The 21423-nt window shown below is 48.3% G+C and overlaps 1 protein-coding gene across 1 annotated transcript; it reads left to right on the top strand.

The window, feature by feature from the left end:
- Window positions 1–10709: 10709 nt before the first annotated feature.
- LOC140419851 (uncharacterized) lies at window positions 10710–17544 on the top strand. The gene is made up of 2 exons (XM_072503905.1): window positions 10710–10858; window positions 11425–17544. The coding sequence occupies exon 2, from the start codon at window positions 11777–11779 to the stop codon at window positions 12644–12646; it is 870 nt and encodes a 289-aa protein (XP_072360006.1). The 5' UTR covers window positions 10710–10858; window positions 11425–11776; the 3' UTR covers window positions 12647–17544.
- The last annotated feature ends 3879 nt before the right edge of the window (window positions 17545–21423 follow it).

The raw sequence follows: 21423 nt of genomic DNA on the forward strand, positions 1-21423 counted from the left end.
GCATTACAAGGTCTTCTCCACGGTGGACCTTAAGTCCGTCTACCACCAGCTCCCCATCCGCACTAGTGACAGCAAATACACTGCCTTCGAGCCAGATGGGTGGCTCTATCACTTCTTAAGGGTTCCCTTCGGTGTCACCAACGGGGTCTCGGTCTTCCAGCGCGAGATGGACCGAATGGTTGACCGGTACGGTTTACAGGCAACATTCCCGTATCTCGATAATGTCACCATCTGCGGCCACGACCTGCAGGACCACGACACCACCTCCGAAAATTCCTCCAGACCGCAAAGATCCTTAACCTTACATATAACAAGGATAAATGCGTGTTTAGCACCGACAGCCTAGCCATCCTCGGCTACGTAGTGCGAAATGGAGTTATAGGCCCCGACCCTCAACGCATGCGCCCCCTTATGGAGTTCCCCCTCCCTCACTGCTCCAAGGCCCTGAAGCGCTGCCTAGGGTTTTTCTCTCACTATGCCCAGAGGGTCCCCAACTATGCAGACAAGGCCCATCCCCTGATCCAATCCACAGTTTTTCCCCTGTCGATAGAGGCCCGCCAGGCCTTCAGCCGCATCAAAGCAGACATTGCAAAGACCACGATGCATGCCATCGACGAGTCCCTCCCCTTCCAGGTCGAGAGCGTTGCGTCTGATGTAGCTCTGGCGGCCACCCTCAACCAAGCGGGCAGACCCGTGGCCTTCTTCTCCCGTACCCTCCATGCGTCCGAAATCCGCCACTCCTCAGTCGAAAGGAGGCCCAGGTCATAGTAGAAGCTGTGCGACATTGGAGGCATTACCTGGCCGGCAGGAGATTCACTTTCCTCACTGACCAACGGTCGGTTGCTTTCATGTTCGAAAATGCACAGCGGGGCAAGATAAAAAACGATAAGATCTTGTGGTGGAGGATCGAACTCTCCACCTGCAACTACGAGATCTTGTATCGTCCCGGGAAGCTAAACGAGCCTCCTGATCCCTGTCCCGCGGCATGTGTGCCAACGCACAAGTGGACCGCCTCCGAGCCCTCCACGAGGACCTCTGCCACCCGGGGGTCACTCGCTTTTTCCACTTTATCAAGACCCGCAACCTGCCCTACTCCATCGAGGAGGTCAGGACAGCCACCAGGGACTGCCAAATCTGCACGGAGTGCAAACCGTACTTCTACCGGCCAGAGAAAGCGCACCTGATAAAGGCTTCCCGTCCCTTTGAATGCCTCAGCATGGACTCCAAAGGCCCCCTCCCCTCCACCGACCACAACACGTACTTCCTGAACATGATTGACGAGTTCCCGGTTCCCATTCGCCATCCCCTGCCCTGACATGACCGCAACCACCATCATCAAGGCCCTACATAGCAGCTTTGCACTGTTCGGGTTTCCCGTTTACATACATAGTGATAGGGGGTCCACCTTTATGAGCGACGAACTGCGTCAATTCATGCTCAGCAAGGGCATCGCCTCGAGCCGGACGACCAGTTACAACCCCCGGGGTAACGGACAGGTAGAGAGGGAGAACGGAATGGTCTGGAAGACCGTCCTACTGGCCCTACGGTCCAGGAATCTCCCAGTCTCCCGCTGGCTGGAAGTCCTACCGGATGCCCGCCATTCCACCCGGTCACTGCTGTGTACCACGACCAACCAAACACCTCACGAACATCTCCTTGTCTTCCCCAGGATGTCCTCCTCTGGGACCTCGCTCCCGACCTGGATGGCAGCTCCCGGACCCATCCTGCTCTGAAAACACGTGCGGTCGCACAAGTCGGACCCGTTGGTCAAGAGGATTCATCTTCCCCGCGCTAACCCCCAGTACGCCTACGTGGCGTACCCCGACGGCCGACAAGATACGGTCTCCCTACGAGGCCTGGCACCCGCCGGATCCCCACGCACACCCCAGCCACCAGTCCCACCCTCCCTCCCGCCAGTGCACCTTACAGGAGGGTCGGTCCTTCCGCTGGCCCCGTCTAGGCCCCCCCACCCACCAACGCACCCCGCAGACACTCCCTTCCCAGGTCAACCATTTTCCCTACCAGCACTGTCTAGCGGTGGTGAAGCTGCCACAGAGATTGAGGACACGCTCCCGGGGTCACAGACGCCCGAGCCTCCACCGGAGTCACCACCGAAGCTTCGACGATCACAGAGGATGACCAGGGCCCCTGATCGACTGATTGCTTCATTTTAAAGTGTATAGTAAATTATGAATCTGTAAATAGTTACAAAACGCTGTACGGAGATATTACGGTACCTCCATAACTATAATTTCTACCACGTTACCATGTTGTAATATCAGGCCACCACACCCGCCGGACTCTTTTTTAACAGGGGGTGAATGTGGTAGTCTGTGTAGAGGTATTACGGTACCTGGTAATGCTGGAACACCATTGGTAGATATTGTATGTTTCCTATTGGACAAGCTGTGTGGTAACTCCGCCCTTCAAGGCAGGGTATAAGAGCCCGTGACACCCCAGCAGCCTTCTTTCTGTACCTGAGCTGCTGGGGGAAACATCTAGCATATTAAAGCCTTCAGTTGGACTACAACCTCGCTTTAGTAGACATTGATCGTGCATCACTGCCCTCATTTCCCCAGCTGCTGGAGAGGTTGTTGCTCAGGATGTGTGGGGGGACGGAAGGATTGGGGGAATATATGGTGGTTGGGGGGGGGGGGCGGGTGAGAAGGCCTTAGTGAAAGGGATGAAGTGGGAGGAGTGGAGGAGGAATTGGGGATGGAGATGGGGTGCGGAGTTAAGAGTGCAGTAATGCGCAGAGTCAATTCAACATCTTCCTGCGCAAGGATGAACCTTCAACATTTCAAGCTGGTACACAGGGCCCATACAACTCGGGCCCAAATGAGTGGGTTCTTCCCGGAAGTGGTGGATGTGTGGTGTGAGGTGTGGACAGCTTCAGGGAGGCGGTGTTCCAGAGTCTGTTGGGGATTGTGGGGGTGAAGCTGACACGGACACTATGGTGGTGAGTTTTGGGGTGTCGCAGGTGCCGGGTGAGGAGGGGAAGGGGGTCGACGTTGTGACCTTCGCCTCTCTGTTTACCCGGTGATGGACTCTGTTATATTGGAGGTTGGCGGCGCCATCGGGGGTCACGGTGTGGATGGGGGAGCTCCGAGTTCCTCAGGTTGGAGAAAATTAAGTCCTTAGGGAATCGGAGGGAGGGGTTTATAGGACGGTGGAGGCTGTTTTTGTACATGTTTGAGGATTTGTTTGTCGTGGGGCGTGGGGATTAAAAGGGAGAAAATTGAAAATGTTTTGTTGTGCTGTGGGGATGTTTTTTGAAAATGTTTGGAATAAAATATATTTTAAAATGTACAGATTTTATTAAGCCTCTTCCCTGTATATGTATTTAAAGAGATGGGATTCGCTTTAGCACAGATCATGTGCTCATTTTCGCATTTGTGTGTATGGGATGTTGCTGTGTGTAAATTGGCCTCATTACAACAGTGCACTTCATTGGCTGTAAAGCATTTGGGACGCCCTGTGGGTGTAAAAGGCGCTATAGAAATGCAAGTTTTTAAATTGAAGATTTGTTGTCTGATCTTGGCGGCACGGTGGTTAGCATTGTTGCTTCACAGCGCCAGGGTCCTAGGTTGATTCCTGGCTTTGGTTACTGTCTGTGCGGAGTCTGCACGTTCTCCCCATGTCTGCATGGGTTTCCTCCGGTTTCCCCCCACACGTCCCGAAAGACGTGCTTGTTAGGTGAATTGAACATTCTGAATTCTCCCTCTGTATCCGAACAGGCGACGGAATGGGGTGACTAAGGAATTTTCACAGTAACTTCACTACAGTGTTAAAGTGAGCCTACTTGTGACAATAATAAGATTATTATTCGGGCAGCACGGTAGCACAGTGGGTAACAAACACTGTTGCTTCACAGCTCCAGGGTCCCAGGTTCGATCACCGGGTTGGGTCACTGTCTATGTGGAGTCTGCACGTTCTCCCCGTGTCCGCGTGGGTTTCCTCCGGGTGCTCCGGTTTCCTCCCACAAGTTCCGAAATATGTGCTGTTGGGTGAATTGGACATTCTGAATTCTCCCTCTGTGTACCTGAACAGGCGCCGAAATGTGGCGACTAGGGGCTTTTCATCCTAACTTCATTGCAGCGTTAATGTAAGCCTACTTGTGACAATAAAGATTATTGTTGTTGTTGCTATTATCTGGAACTTAATTGATTTCAGCCATTCCCAACTTACCATTTAACAAATTCACTTTGATCAGACAAGACTTTTACCAATTAAGACAAAGGCAGAATTCCCTGAACAGTAAATTAAAAAGAAGTTTATTCAATGAAAAATATTTACTGAATAACTTTGAAGACATTGGCTTTTACAACTTCATGTGGGTGATCAGTCTGTAGAAGCGTAACCCTCTCTGGCTCCTTCTTTGACAGTAATTTCCTTGGAACTCGGCCTCGGGAGTCTTCATTCCTTGGCCAGCAGAGCTGAATAGATTCTTGAGAAGCAACCTGGTGAAAGGTTATTGGTGGATAGGCGGGAATGTGGAGGTGATGTTACATCAGATCAGCCGGGAACTTATTGAAAGATGGAGCAGGCTCGAGGGGCCGAGTGGCCTACTCCTGCTCCTAATCCGTATGTTATCACATCCTTTATAATAGATTGTAGCATTTTCCCTCCTACTGATGTCAGGCTAATGGGTCTGTGGGTCCTCATTTTCTCTTTTGCTCCTTGAAATGTGGGGTTCCATTTGCCACCTTCCAGTCCTCAGGAACCATTTCAGAATCTATATTTTGAGACCAGAATAGGAGCGGAATAAGGCCATTCGGCCGATCGAGTCTGCTCTGCCATTCAATCACGGCCTATATGTTTCTCATCTCCTTTCTCCTGCCTTCTCCCCATCACCCCATACCCCCTTATTAATCAATAACCTATCTATCTCTGTCTTATAGACACTCCGTGATTTCGCCTCCACAGCCTTCTGTGGCAAAGTGTTCCACAGATTCACCACCCTCTGGCTGAAGAAATTCCTCCTCATCTCTGTTTTAAAGGATCGTCCCTTTAGTCTGAGATGGTGTCCTCTGGTTCTAGTTTTTCCAACTAGTGGAAACATCCTTTCCACGTCTACTCTATCCAGGCCTCGCAGTATCCTGTAAGTTTCAGTAAGATCCCCCCTCATCCTTCTAAACTCCAACTGGTACAGACCCAGAGTCCTCAACCACTCCTCGTATGATGAGCTCTTTATTCCGAGGTTCATTCTTCTGAACCTCCTCTGGATCCTTTCCAAGGCCAGCACATTGTTCCTTAGATACAGGGCCCAAAGCCGCTCACAATACTCCAAATGGGTTCTGACCAGAGCCTTATACAGCCTCAGAAGTACATCCCAACTCTTGCATTCTAGCTCCCTCGACATGAATGCTAACATTGCATTTGCCTAAACTGCCGACTGAACCTGCATGTTAATCTTCAGAGAATCTTGAACGAAGATTCCCAAGTCCCTTTGTGCTTCTGATTTACTCAGCCTTTTCCCATTTAGAAAATAGTCTGTGCCTCCATTCTTCCGACTTCCTACCAAAATGCATAACCTGACATCTTTCCACATTATATTTTGAAAGATGATCACCAATGTGTTCACTATCTCTACAGCCACCTCTTTCAACACTCTGGGATGTAGATCATCAGCTTTTGGGGATTTATTAACTTTCAACACTAATTTGCCAGTACTACTTTTTCACTGATACTAATCTCTTTCAGTTCCTCGTGCTCGCTAGTCCCTTGGTTCTCTCGTGTTTTTGGGATAGTTTCTGTATCTTCCTCTGTGAAGACAGACTCACATTGTTTAGTTTCTCTGCCATTTCCTTATTCCCCATTATAAACTCTCCTGTCTCTGCCTGGAATGTTGCTAATCTTTTCCTTTTCACATTCCTGTAGGAGCTTTTCCAGTTCTCCCCAGTTTGCTCGCATATTCTATTTTCTCTTTATCAGTTTCTTGGTCCTCCTTTGCTGAATTCTAAAACAAGTTCCCAATCCTCAGGCTTACGACTATTTTGGCCACTTTATGAACCTCTTACTTTGATCTAATGGAATCTTGTTAGCCACGGTTGCATCACTTTTCTTGTTGGATTTTTGCTCCTTAAAGGAATCTATGTTTGTTGTATGACTGTGAAATTAAGAGTCGCCAAAGACCCAGAGGACCAGAGTCTGCTTTGCCCTCTGAGAGAGTGAGAGATCTGACTGGTGGTGATGAATTCATCACATTCTTGAGTGATGAAATCCCTCCTCTCAGCTTTCTCTCCAATTTCCTGCCTGTTCCCCATAACCCTCGACTCCCTGGTCAATCAGAAATCTGTCCAACTCAGCGGTGAATATATTCAGTGACCCCCATACTCCACTGGTCCCTGTGGAAGAGAAATCCAGAGACCAACAACCCTCTGGGGGAGGAGATGACTGGAAATATATAACGTAGCTACAGCACAATATTACAAGAGTAGAAATAATAATAATGTATTTTATCTGGATTGTTAATTCCAGGCAATAAACATTGCAGATCAGTGAGAGAACATGTTTGGATTGCTGTCAAGGCTCAAGGGTCTAAAATCCTATCACCTCTCTCAGATGCAGGGATGAGCATGGGGTGAGAGGTCAGTGACTATTGTAAATCATCTGTGTGGGCAGCAGAGAAGGGAGCAGCTGTTTTTAGTTGCCTGCTCTGATACCCAACTGCAGCTGGGTTAAGGCCCAACAGTGTAGATCACTGTTTGTCTCTCACAATGCGCTACCTTTATAGGTTTACAGCCCTACTGTAAACAGAAGTAATTGCCCCACCATCTATCCACCTTTATCTGCTCATTAACTATTGAGAACTTGTTCCTCCTCAGCCATTTGTTGAATGCAGTGACCTGAGCCAGGTCTCTTATTGCTCAGTATGAACCTCCTCAAGATCCGGCCCTCTGGATTTTATCACAAGTGAGGTTTCATTTTCTCAATGTGATGGCAGAACCATGATACAAAATATAGAAAAGGAATGAGGAACTTCTGTTTCGTGGACAAACTCAAGAAGGTTGGTTTATTCTTCTTGGAGCAGGAATGATTGGGGGGAGTTAATCGAAGTGTTCAATGGGCTGGATGCTCCGGTGCCCCAGTCACGTGTTTCTCAGCAGCGCGCCATTCAAGGGCGGCGGGATTCTTTCTTCCCGCTGTTTGTCGATGGGATTTCCCATTGAAGCCATCCCGGAGAATTCCGGCCATCTGAGGGAGTGAATTCTCCACCTCCCCAGTCGCGTGTTTCTCGACAGTAGAATCTCCATTCCCGGTGCTGGCCAATGGGATTTCCCATTGTAGCCCCTCCATGCTGCCGGGAAGCCTGCGGGCGGGGATGTGCTGTCGACACAATAGAAAATCCCACCAGTGGAGAATTCACCTTGAGGTGTTTTGATGGAGTAAATAAGCAGATACTGGGCTGCATTCTCCATTCGGGAGACTAAGTGCTGCCGCCGGTGTAGAATCGAGGTGCAGTGAAGAGGAGATAAAGATTTTACAGACAGATGTAGATAGACTCAGAGATTGGGCCAAACATTGGCGATGGAGTTTAATGTGGATAAGTGAGAGGTTATCCATTTTGGCCAAAAAAATAGAAAGGCAAATTATTATCTAAATGGAAAGCAGATTCAAAATGCGCCTGGGCAGAGGAATCTGGGTGTCTTTGTTCATTAATCGTAGAAAATCAGTATGCAGGTACAGCCTGGAATTAAAAAGGCAAATGGAATGTCAGCGTTTATTGCAAAAGGACTGGAGTATAAAAGTAGAGAAGTGTTGTTGCAATTGTACAGGGTGTTGGTGAAACCACATCTGGAGTATTGTGTCCAGTTTTGGTCTCCTTGTTTGAGGAAGGATGTGGTGGCCTTGGAGGCAATTCAGAGGAGGTTCACATGATTGATTCTGGGGAGGAAAGGGTTGACATATAAGAGAGATTAAACAGTTTGGGCTTTATACTCACTAGAGTTTAGAAGGATGAGAGGGGATCTGATTGAGGCGTATAAAATACTAAAAGGGATTGATAAAGTAAACATGGACCAAATGTTCCCCCTTGTGGGGCAATCTAGAATGAGAGGTCACAGGTATAGTTTGAAAGGCGGTAGATTTAGAACTGAGATGTAATCTTTGTAATTTTTGTATCCTCAGTGGCTACAGGCGAGCTCCCAGAGGAGCAGAGAATAGCTAATGTTGTTCCTTTGTTTAAGAAAGGTAGCAAGATTAATCCAGGAAATTACGTCAGTGGTAGGGAAATTGTTGGCGAGGATTCTTCGATACAGAATTTACTCCCATTTGGAAGCAAGTGGACGTATTAGCGAGAGGCAGCATGGTTTTGTGAAGGGGAGATCGTGTCTCACTAACTTTATTGGGTTTCTCAAGGAAGTGATGAAGATGTTTGATGAAGGTAGGGCAGTGGATGCTGTCTACATGGACTTTAATAAGGTTTTTGACAAGGCCCCTCATGGCAGACTGGTACAGAAGGTGAAGTCACACGGGATCGGAGGTGAGCTGGCAAGACGGGTACAGAACTGGCTCAGTCATAGAAGACAGAGGGTAGCAGTGGAAGGGTGCTTTTCTGAATGGAGGGCTGTAACTGGTGGTGTTCTACAGGGACCTTTCATGTTTGTAGTGTATATAAATGATTGAGAGGAAAATGTAACTGGTCTGATTAGTAAGTTTGTGGATGACACAAAGGTTGGTGGAATTGCGGATAGTGATGAGGATTGTCAGGGGATACAGCAGGCCGGTTGGAGACCCGGGCGGAGAAATGGCAAATGGAGTTTAATCTGGACAAATGTGAGGTAATGCATTTTGGAAGCTCTAATACAGGTGGGAAATATACAGCAAATGGCAGCGCCCTTAAGAGTATTGACAGTTAGAGAGATCTGGCTGTACAGGTCCATAGGTCACTGAAAGTGGCAATGCAGATGGAGAAGGTAGTCGGGAAGGCATACGGCATGCTTGCCTTTATTGGCCGGGGCATTGAGTATAAAAATTGACAGGTCATGCTGCAGCGGCATAGAACCTTAGTTAGGCCATACTTAGAATATAGTGTTCAATATTGGTCGTCACATTGCCAGAAGGATGTGGAGGGTGCAGAAGAGGTTTACCAGGATGTTGCCTGGTATGGAGGGCATTATGAAGAGAGGTTGGATAAACTTGGATTATTCTCACTGGAATGACGGAGGTTGAAGGCAACCTGGTAGAAGTCGACAAATTATGAGGGGTGTGGACTGAGTGGATAGTCAGAAGCTTTTTCCCAGGATGGAAGGGTCAATTTCTTGGGGACATAAGTTGAAGATGTGAGGGGCAAGGTACGAGGCAGGTTCTTTTACACCGAGGGTAGTGGGTGCCTGGAACTCACTGCCGGAGGAGGTGGTGGAAACAGGTACGATAGTGATGTTTAAGGGTTGTCTTGACAAATACATGAATAGGATGGGAATAGAGAGATACGGACCCCGGAAGTGTAGAAGGTTTTGGGTTAGACGGGCAGCATGGTCGGCGCAGGCTTGACTTGGAGGGCCGAAGGGCCTTTTTAATGTGCTGTAAATTTCTTTGTTCTTTGTGATGAGAAGGAACTGCTTCTCGCAGAGGGTGGTGAATTTGTGGAACTCACTGCCACACAGTGCGGTGGAGTTTGAGTCATTAAATGGTTTGAAGAAGGAGATAGACATATTTCTGATTTTAAAAAACAGGTTTAAATTTAATAATCTTTATTGTCACAAGTAGGCTTACATTAACACTGTAATAGAACATAGAACATACAGTTACCATGAAAAGTTACCATGAAAAGCCCCCAGTTGCCACACTCCGGCACCTGTCCGGATACACAGAGGGAGAATACAGAATGTCCAAATTACCTAATAGCACGTCTTTCGGGACTTGTGGGAGGAAACCGGAGCACCCGGAGGAAACTCACGCAGACACGGGGAGAACGTGCAGAGTCTGCACAATGACCCAAGCCGGGGCTCGAACCTGTGAAGCAACAGTGCTAACCAGTGTGCTACTGTGGTGGCGAGTTTAAAGAGATATAGGGAACAGGTGGGGAGGTGGATTTGAGAACAGGAAGAGAACATCCATGATCTGATTGAACGACGGAGCAGGCTCGAGGGGTTGAATTGCCTACATCTGCTGCTAATTCCTATGTTACGGAACCATAAATAATGTATCTAATCTGTACCATATAAAAACACTAGACATATCTCTGTCTGATCTTAATTTACTGACCCCTTAAATGTCAGCCATCTCCTGGGGAAACCAGCCCTTTAATTGTGAACATTGGGAAAGAGACCATCCTTTTAGCCAGACAAATAAATGTGTCAAGCTGAGGGAGCAAAGGATGTCAATGTCTTTGAGAGAGAGAGAGAGAGAGAGAGACCTGGGCCAAACTTTGCAGAGTCTGCACCCTCCCTGGATTCACTTCCTTTCCCTTCAGTTGCTGCAATTGACCAATTGAAGGTCAGAATGAGAAAAGAAATGGAAAGGGGGAGAAAAGAAAGTGTTTGACTCACAGATGTTGGAGACGGGAGGGAGTTTCAGTTTGTGTGAAGCTCAATCCCTCGTTCTCACAAAGCCCGCGCTCTGATTGGTTGGAGGAGGAGTCCTTCCAGTCCTAATTCTTCCCATTGGCCAAGACCTCAGCAGGAAGGTCAGTTGATCTCCGCCCCCCCCCGCCCCCCGCGCACAGACGCAACTTCCCCTCTCCCTTGCACATGCGCAGTCCCGGGCCGGGGGAGATCACAGGGCGGCTTCTCGCTCTGACCCAAGTTGTCATTTGTCTTTCGAATTCTGACCTTCAATTGGTTTCTCCAGCATGGCTGACATTTAAGGGGACAGTAAATTAATATTGGAGAGACATGTCTCGTGTTGTTCTATGGTACATATCAGATTATATATATATTATTTCAAATATTTTTAATGATGTGGAGATGCCGGTGTTGGACTGGGGTGAGCACAGTAAGAAGTCTTACAACACCAGGTTAAAGTCCAACAGGTTTGTTTCAAACACGAGCTTTCAGGTGATGAAGGAGCTGTGCTTCCGAAGGCTAGTGATTCAAAACAAACCTGTTGGACTTTAACCTGGTGTTGTAAGTATTTTCAAGACCGAGATTTCTAGATGTTGAATACATCAAGGGATCTGGGGGATAGGGGGGGGGGGGGAAATGTGCTGAGGTAGATCAGCCAATGATCTCATTGAATGGTTGAGCTGGCTCGAAGGCCCCAGGACAGGGAGCAGTGAGCTTGGATCTGTCAATCAGCCTGAATCAGCACCTTCAGGAGAATTAAGAGGGTGAATATCAAATACAGCAGGGGGAGGGCGAGTGTGTGGGATGGAGACTTGCAGCTTTTGGGGATGAGAGAGGAAATAATTTTCCATAAAAACTAGAAATGTCTGCTTTGAATTTTCATCCTGTACTGACTGTTTTCCAAATTATTTTACAGGATATTAGAAGAGGAGGAATTACAGACCGAAATCTCAAACGTCACGTCGAGATTTGACAGAGACACTCTGTTCACCATGACCTGAATATCATCGGCCTTTGAATCTCGATGGAGAAATGTTTGTTCAGGCGTCTTCAAAAGATTTTAAACATCAGTGTGGCTGGAAAAGCACCGAGACACACCCACCCGAGTGAGAGTGTTCCAGAGCACTGACTGTGGAAAGAGCTTTAACCAGTTACACAGCCTGAAAAAAAACATCACACCATTCACAGCGGGAAGAGACTGTAAACGTGTGTGTGATCAAGGTTCTAACTGAATATCCAAACTGGAGAGATATAAGGAGACGAAAAACATGGAGAAACCGTGGAAATGTGTGGACTGTGGGAAGGGATACAGTGCCCCATCTTTGCTGGAAGCTCATCGACGCATTCACACTGGGGAGAGGCCATTCACCTGTGGGCAATGTCGGAAGGCATTCATTCAATTATCCAGCCTGCAGAGACACCAGCGCATTCACACTGGGGAGAAGCCGTTCACTTGCACTCAGTGTGGGAAGAAATTCAGTGATTCATCCAGGCTGCAGAGCCATCAGCGAGTTCACACAGGGGAGAGGCCATTCACCTGCTCACAATGTCGGAAGGGATTCACTCAGTTATCCCACCTGCAGAGACACCAGCAAGTTCACACTGGGGGGAAGCTGTTCACTTGCTCTCAATGTGAGAAGGGATTTACTCAATTATCCAGCCTGCAGAGACACCAGCGACTTCATACTGAGGAGAGGCCGTTCACCTGCTCTTATTGTGGGAAGGGATTCACTCGAATATCCCACCTGCAGATACATGAGCGAGATCACACTGGGGAGAGGCCGTTCACCTGCTCTCAGTGTGGGAAGGGATTCACTCGATTAAACAACCTGCAGATCCACCAGCGAGATCACACTGGGGAAAGGCCGTTCACCTGCGACCAGTGTGGGAAGGCATTCCCTCGGCTATCCCACTTGCAGAGACACCAGCGAATTCACACTGGGGAGAGACCGTTCACCTGCCCTCAGTGTGGGAAGGGATTCAGTGATTCAGCTAACCTAAAGTCACACCAGCGAGTTCACACAGGGGAGAAGCCGTTCAACTGCTCTCAGTGTGCAAAAAGATTCACTCAGTCATCCTCCCTGAAGAAACATCAGCGAGGTCATACTGGGGAAAGGCCATCTACCTGCTCTGAGTAGGGCATCTATTCGCGGATACGTACTACCTATCGACACACCTGCAAGTTCACACGGGGGAGAGCCGTTCATCTTCTCTGAATGTGGGAAGGGATTTTGTGATTCATCGCATCTGCTGAGACACCAACAAGTTCACAAGTGATTACAGGGGTTAGATTCTGCTCTGAAGTCCATCAGGACTGCATTTTGTTCATTCTGACAGTTGGTCAAGGTGAGGGTCGCAGGATTTCTTTTTGATAGACTTTCCGGTCTCGCAGCTCTGCGACCAGTGGGCTGATGCTCTTTGAGCCTTGTTGTGAATACCTGGTTTCAAATTTCACAAGGGTCGCAGAGCAAAAGGGTATTGGGAAGTCAGTAGGTACTTAGTTCCCATTTCTGTTTGGAACCCGGCACAGCATGCCACATTGCCATGATGATGGCCTTTGGTGGTTACATGGTTCTTCTGTTTTATTTATCTGGGTGTTTCTCACAGAAGAAAACTGTTGAGGTACGAGGGGCAAGTTGTCTCGTAAATTGGGACATAACAACAAAAGGTATGATGATAGAAAGGCAATCTGTAGCTAGCGCATCCTTCCTCAGATAAGGAGACCAAAACTGCACACAATATTCTAGGTGTTGCCTCACCAAGGCTCTGTATAATTGCAGCATGTCATCCCTGCTCCTGTACTCGAATCCTCTCGCAATGAAGGCCAGCATACCATTTGTCTTCTTTACCGCCTGCTGCACCTGCATGCTCACCTTCAGCGATTGGTGTTCGAGGATACCCAGGTCTCATTGCACGTTCCCCTCTCCTAAGTTATGGCCAATCAGATAATAGTCTGCATTCTTATTTTTGCTACCAAAGTGGATAATCTTGCATTTATCCAAACTATACTGCATCTTCCATTCATTTACCCACTCATTCCACGTGTCCAAATCACACTGAAGGATCTCTGCATCCTCCTCACAGCTCACCCTCCCACCCAACTTGGTGTCATCTGCAAATTTGGTGGTATGACGTTTTGTTCCCTCATCTAAATCATTCATATATATTGTGGATATCTCGGGTCCTAGCATCGATCCCTGCAGTACACCACGAGTCACTGCCTGCCAATTTGTAAAAGATTGATTAATTCCTTCTCTTTGTCTGCCAACCAGTTTTCTGTCCATTTCAGTGCACTACCCCCAATCCCCTGCGCATTAACTTTCCACGCTAATCTTTTATGCGGACTTTGTCAAAAGCTTTCTGAAAGTTCAAATACGGCAATGATAACCACTGTGCTACTGGGCTGCCCTTTAGTTTCATGACTGGCTTTTGATATGAAATCAATACAGAGTTAATGTAGAAAAGGTACAGAATGTAATATGGCTGCAGGAAGCCACATTTTAGAGGTTAGAAGGGCTTCCTTGACCTTGTTACTTAAAATAGTGAATATGTTATGAAAGTGACTAAATCTTAAAGCTAAATGTTATTACATATGCATGCCTGCAGCTTCCTATATTACAACGATGGCACGGTGGTGCAGTGGTTAACACTGCTGCCTCACGGCGCCAAGGTCCCCAGGTCACTGTCCGTGTGGACTTTGCACATCCTTGCGAAAGGAGGCATTTGTCAGGGCTAAAAGGCTGGGAACAGACGAAGCCTGTGTGGAATATAAGGAAAGTAGGAAGGAACTTAAGCAAGGAGTCAGGAGGGCTAGAAGGGGTCACAAAAAGTCATTGGCAAATAGGGTTAAGGAAAATCCCAAGGCTTTTTACACGTACATAAAAAGCAAGAGGGTAGCCAGGGAAAGGGTTGGCCCACTGAAGGATAGGCAAGGGAATCTATGTGTGGAGCCAGAGGAAATGGGCGAGGTACTAAATGAATACTTTGCATCAGTATTCACCAAAGAGAAGGAATTGGTAGATGTTGAGTCTGGAGAAGGGTGTGTAGATAGCCTTGGGTCACATTGAGATCGAAAAAGACGAGGTGTTGGGCGGCCTAAAAAAATATTAAGGTAGATAAGTCCCCAGGGCCTGATGGGATCTACCCCAGAATACTGAAGGAGGCTGAAGAGGAAATTGGTGAGGCCTTGACAGAAATCTTTGGATCCTCACTGTCTTCAGGTGATGTCCCGGAGGACTGGAGAATAGCCAATGTTGTTCCTCTGTTTAAGAAGGATAGCAAGGATAATCCAGGGAACTACAGGCCGGTGAGCCTTACTTCAGTGGTAGGGAAATTACTGGAGATAATTCTTCGAGACAGGATCTACTCCCATTTGGAAGCAAATGGACGTATTAGTGAGCGGCAGCATGGTTTTGTGAAGGGGCAGTCGTGTCTCACTAACTTGATAGGGTTTTTCGAGGAGGTCACAAAGATGATTGATGCAGGTAGGGCAGTGGATGTTGGCTATATGGACTTCAGTAAGGCCTTTGACAAGGTCCCTCATGGTAGAGTAGTACAAAAGGTGAAGTCACACGGGATCAGGGGTGAGCTGGTAAGGTGGATACAGAACTGGCTAGGTCATAGAAGGCAGAGAGTAGCAATGGAAGGATGCGTTTCTAATTGGAGGGCTGTGACCAGTGGTGTTCCGCAGGGATCAGTGCTGGGACCTTTGCTGTTTGTAGTATATATAAATGATTTGGAGGAAAATGTAACTGGTCTGATTAGTAAGTTTGCAGACGACACAAAGGTTAGTGGAATTGCGGATAGCAATGAGGACTGTCAGAGGATACAGCAGGATTTAGATTGGAGGCTTGGAGAGATGGCAGATGGAGTTTAATCCGGACAAATGTGAGGTAATGCATTTTGGAAGGTCTAATGCAGGTAGGGAATATACAGTGAATGGTAGAACCCTCAAGAGCATTGAAAGTCAGAGAGATCTAGGAGTACAGGTCCACAGGTCACTGAAAGGGGCAACACGGGTGGAGAAGGTAGTCAAGAAGGCATACGGCATGCTTGCCTTCATTGGCCGGGGCATTGAGTATAAGAATTGGCAAGTCATGTTGCAGCTGTATAGAACCTTAGTAAGGCCACACTTGGAGTATAGTGTTCAATTCTGGTCGCCACACTACCAGAAGGATGTGGAGGCTTTAGAGAGGGTGCAGAAGAGATTTACCAGAATGTTGCCTGGTATGGAGGGCATTAGCTATGAGGAGCGGTTGAATAAACTCGGTTTGTTCTCACTGGAACGACGGAGGTTGTGGGGCGACCTGATAGAGGTCTACAAAATTATGAGGGGCATCGACAGAGAGTGGATAGTCAGAGTCTTTTCCCCAGGGTAGAGGGGTCAATTACTAGGGGGCATAGGTTTAAGGTGTGAGGGGCAAGGTTTAGAGTAGATGTACGAGGCAAATTTTTTACACAGAGGGTAGTGGGTGCCTGGAACTCGCTACCGGAGGAGGTGGTGGAAGCAGGGACGATAGTGACATTTAAGGGGCATCTTGACAAATACATGAATAGGATGGGAATAGAGGGATACGGACCCAGGAAGTGTAGAAGATTGTAGTTTAGTCGGGCAGCATGGTCGGCACGGGCTTGGAGGGCCGAAGGGCCTGTTCCTGTGCTGTACATTTCTTCGTTCTTTGTTTTGTTGTCTGCGTGGGTCTCACCCCCAAAACCCAAAGATGCGCACGGTAGGTGGATTGGCCACGCTAAATTGCCCCTTAATTGGAAAAAATATTACAACCATTACTGTGCTTCAAAAGTACTTTACTGGCTGCAAAACCCTTTAGGAGGTCCAGTGGTCGTGAGAGGTGCTATCGAAATGTAATTATGTTACAATTGTCCGCAAATTAGGATATATTATACTTGGTGACCTCACAAAATCATTGATAAAGATTGAATCTTAATTTTTTTGTAATAACCATGCCTTTGACACCATTTTGAAAACTCTGAAACTCCAGACACACTGGGCAAGATTCTCCGACCCCCCGCCGGGTCGGAGAATCGCCGGGGGCTGGCGTGAATCCCGCCCCCGCCGGTTGCCGAATTCTCCGGCACTGGATATTCGGCGGGGGCAGGAATCGCGCCGCGCCGGTTGGCGGGCCCCCGCGATTCTCCGGCCCGAATGGGCCGAAGTCCCGCCGCTAAAATGCCTGTCCCGCCGGCGTAGATTAAACCACCTACCTTACCGGCGGCGCGGGCGGGCTCCGGGGTCCTGGAGGGGGGCGCGGGGTGATCTGGCCCCGGGGGGTGCCCCCACGGTGGCCTGGCCCGCGATTGGGGCCCACCGATCCGCGGGCAGGCCTGTGCTGTGGGGGCACTCTTTCCCTTCCGCCTTCGCCACGGTCTTCACCATGGCGGAGCCGGAAGAGACTCCCTCCACTGCGCATGCGCGGGAATGCCGTCAGCGGCCGCTAACGCTCCCGCGCATGCGCCGTCCGGAGATGTCATTTCCGCGCCAGCTGGCGGGGCACCAAAGGCCTTTTCCGCCAGCTGGCGGGGCGGAAATTTGTCCGGCGCAGGCCTAGCCCCTTAAAGTAGGGGCTCGGCCCCCCAAGATGCGGAGCATTCCGCACCTTTGGGGCGGCGCGATGCCCGACTGATTTGCGCCGTTTTGGGTGCCAGTCGGCGGACATCGCGCCGATACCGGAGAATTTCGCCCACTATATCCACAATTATTTGTTGTTGGACGGAACGGTAGCACAGTGGGTACCAGCATTTCTTCACAGCACCAGGGACCTGACTTCGATTCCTGGCTTGAGTCACCGTCTGTGTGGAGTTTGCACATTCTCCCCGTGTATGAATGGGTTTCCTCCGGGTGCTCCGGTTTCCTCCCACAAGTCCCAAAAGACGTGCTTGTTAGGTCATTTGGACATTCTGAATTCTCCCTCTGTGACCCGAACAGGCGCCGGAATGTGGCGACGAGGCACAGTAACTTCATTGCAGTGTTAATGTAAGCCTACTTGTGATAATAATAAAGATTATTGTTTAAACACAAGTGACGTGTTATTTGGAATGCACTGTCTGCAACGATGCTGCAAGCTGACTGGATTATACCTTCCAAAAGGGAATTTGATGCATTCTTGGAAAGAAAACAAAATAGTCAGAGGATAGGTTAAATGGGGAGTTGTACAAAGAGCTGGTGTGGGAAAAATGGGCCAAATAGACTCCTGTGTTGTGGGAGCCTTGTTTACATGTAAAGCGAGTGGTAATGACCTGGAACCTACTTCTTGCGAGGTCTGCAGAAGGAGAGATGATGGAAAGATTTCAAAGGAAATTGGATGAGCACTGGCGGGAAATAAACCTACAGGGATTTGGGGATAGAATGGGGCAATGGGACTGACTGAGCTTGCTCTGCAGAGAGTAGGCATGGACTCAAAGGGCTGAATGGTTGCATTCCCCACCCTCCAGATGCTGTGATCTCAGGTGAGAGCTTTCAGCTGCTCCAGTCACTCCAACTCACTCAAGCTGTTGTCTGCCATTAACAGTGTATCTTGTATTACCAAATGTATTAATTAAAGATTACTGTACTAATTAGCTACCAGTTAGTAACAGGTGATTGAATAAGTAATGAGCCTTAATTGAGTTACAATTAATGAATCAGTAGTTATTGTAAAAGACTGAGTTTTATTTGCAGTAAAAATGTAAACACTTAGTTGCTGTGTATGTAAAGAATGTGCAATGAGGATAAATGTACTGGCAAGAGACACCTTCAAGCTCAGAGTCCGAAAGTTGTTGGTTCAAACTGAGCTAGTATTCCAGAGATATGTTTGAAAGCAAGCAACGCATGTTTAGGCCAGTCTGCTCCAAAACAAAAATAGGATGACTTTGGCAGCAATCCAATTTTAACTCGCCAGTACATTTGGTTTATTAAAATGTTGAAAGTCATAAAAATGTTGAGTCAGTTCTTACCTTTGTCACGTTCCCCCAGATAAAGAACAAGCATTTTTGCGGGTGATAATTTATTTGGTTGAGAATGCACCTGAGATTTTGAAACAACAAAGAGTAGGTAAACACTCAACTAACCCGGTGGTAATAGCCCCGCTAAACATTTGGAGGCAGCTCCTTCAACACTTCAGTTTGAGGGCGGACTCGAAGCTAACTCCCACCTGTGTGAATCTATTATTCGAGCCTGCTCGGTTGGATGTGAGGTTTAGGGTGTGGAAGGAGAAGGGGTTGGAGAAGTTGGGAGATTTATTTCCAGGAGGACGGTTTGCGAGCTTGGAGGAGCTGAAGGAGAAATATGGGCTCACGGACATTTATGGGTTCGGGTGCATGGCTGGGTCAAAAAGTACTTTCCTGCAGAGCACCGGTTGGGGACAGGGGCAGACACTCTTTGTCTTTGCCTCGGATTTGGTAAGGAGTCGGATCCTCTTAGGCTGCAAGTTGACTAAGCTGCCAAGCACCTCGGCGTGGCTGCGTGACCTGTTGGATTTTTTGCACCTCGAGAAGGTTAAGTTCACCGTGAGAAAGTTGGTGAGTGAGTTTTACTTTCGCTGGTGGCCGTTTATAATGTACTTTAAAGAGTTGGTCGCTGTTGGGGGAGTGGGGGAAGTTTAGTTCATATTGTTAGGGGGAAAGGCAGCACGTTGGACAGTATTAGCACTGCTGCCTCATGGCGCTGAGGTCCCAGGTTCGAATCCCAGCTCTGGGTCATTGGCCGTGTGGAGTTTGCACATTCTCCCCGTGTCTGTGTGGGTCTCACCCCCACAACTCAAAAGGGTGTGCAAGCTAGATGGATTGGCCACGCTAAATTGCCCCTTAATTGGAAACAAATAATTGGGTACTCTAAATTTAAAAGAAATATATATTGTTAGGGGGAGCTATTGCTGTTTTTACATGTTGTTTCGGTTTGTGTAAACTTTGTATAAAAATTGTTAAAATTTCAATAAAAATATTTTCTTTTTTAAAAAAAATATACATTTATTCAAGTTTTTCAACAAATTTTCAACAAAACCCCCCCAACAAAAAGAAAGCAATAAGAACACAAGTAGAAATTATACATTGGATTTCCCCATGTACAGTAACCCCCCCTTATACCAGTAAACAGCACAAATAGGGGAAAAAAACACCTCGACCCAAACACTCCCCCCCAAGAGAAACCCTCCCCTCCCTCCACCCCACCCCCCACCCCCGCCCCTGGGCTGGTGCTGCCCTCCTCCTAACGCTCCGCGAGATACTCTAGGAACGGTTGCCACCGCCTGAGGAACCGCCTGAGAATCCAGCTAAGAAGGTTGTGCAGTGCTGGTCCGAGGAGACAGAAGAGCTCTTGCGTGATTGCTTAGAGACAGTGGACTGGTCCATATTTAAGAACTCAGCGACCAACTTAAATGAGTGTGCCACCATCGTCACAGACTTCATCAGCAAATGTGTGGACGACTGCGTGCCAAAGAAAGCAGTACGTGCGTTCCCCAACCGGAAACCATGGCTCAATCGCGAGATTGACTCCCTACTGAAGGACAGATCTGAGGCGTTCAAGGCAGATGACCCTGACCTATACAAGAAATCCAGGTACGACCTCCGCAAAGCCATCCGAGATGCCAAGAGAGAATATCAAACCAAGCTAGAGTCACAGACAGACTCTCGGCGGTTGTGGCAAGGACTAAACAACATAACGGGCTACAAAGCGAAGCTGAACAGTATCTCTGGCAGCAGCGCACCCCTCCCCGATGAACTCAATGCATTCTATGCTCGGTTCAAGCAGGTAACCAACAATCCGCTGGCGAGTGCCCCAGCAGCCCATAATTCACCCATATCCACCATCACAGCTTCCGAAGTCAGATTGGCCTTCCTGAAAGTGAACCCTCGGAAGGTGACGGGCCCAGACGGGATCCCTGGTCGTGCACTCAGAGCCTGCGTGGACCAGCTGACAGAGGTATTCACGGACATCTTTAACCTGTCCCTACTCCACTCCGAGGTCCCCACCTGCTTCAAGAAGACCACCATCATACCGGTACCAAAGAAGAACCAGGCAATGTGCCTCAATGACTACCGACCAGTGGCCCTGACTTCAGTCGTAATGAAGTGCTTCGAGAGGTTGATCATGAAGCGCATCACCTCCATACTCCCAGAACCCCTTGATCCATTGCAATTCGCATACCGCTGCAACTGGTCCACATCAGACACCATTTCCCTGGCCCTACACTCATCCCTAGAGCATCTCGAAAACAAGGACTCCTACATTAGACTCCTATTTATTGACTACAGCTCCGCCTTCAACACCATAATCCCAGCCAAGCTCATATCAAAGCTCCAAAACCTAGGACTTGGCTCCCCACTCTGCAACTGGATCCTCGATTTTCTGACCAACAGACCACAATCAGTAAGAATGAACAACAACACCTCCTCCACAATAGTCCTCAACACCGGCGCCCCGCAAGGCTGCGTACTTAGCCCCCTACTCTACTTCCTGTACACACACGACTGCGTGGCAAAACTTGGTTCCAATTCCATCTACAAGTTTGCTGACGATACGACCATAGTGGGCCGGATCTCGAATAACGATGAGTCCAAATACAGGAGGGAGATAGAGAACCTAGTGGAGTGGTGTAGCGACAACAATCTCTCCCTCAATGCCAGCAAAACTAAAGAGCTGGTAATTGACTTCAGGAAGCAAAGTACTGTACACACCCCTGTCAGCATCAACGGGGCCGAGGTGGAGATGGTTAGCAGTTTCAAATTCCTAGGGGTGCACATCTCCAAAAATCTGTCCTGGTCCACCCACGTCGATGCTACCACCAAGAAAGCACAACAGCGCCTATACTTCCTCAGGAAACTAAGGAAATTTGGCATGTCCACATTGAGTCTTACCAACTTTTACAGATGCACCATAGAAAGCATCCTATCTGGCAGCATCACAGCCTGGTATGGCAACTGC

The sequence above is a fragment of the Scyliorhinus torazame genome, chromosome 5, assembly GCF_047496885.1.
Source record: "Scyliorhinus torazame isolate Kashiwa2021f chromosome 5, sScyTor2.1, whole genome shotgun sequence".
NCBI lineage: Eukaryota > Metazoa > Chordata > Chondrichthyes > Carcharhiniformes > Scyliorhinidae > Scyliorhinus > Scyliorhinus torazame.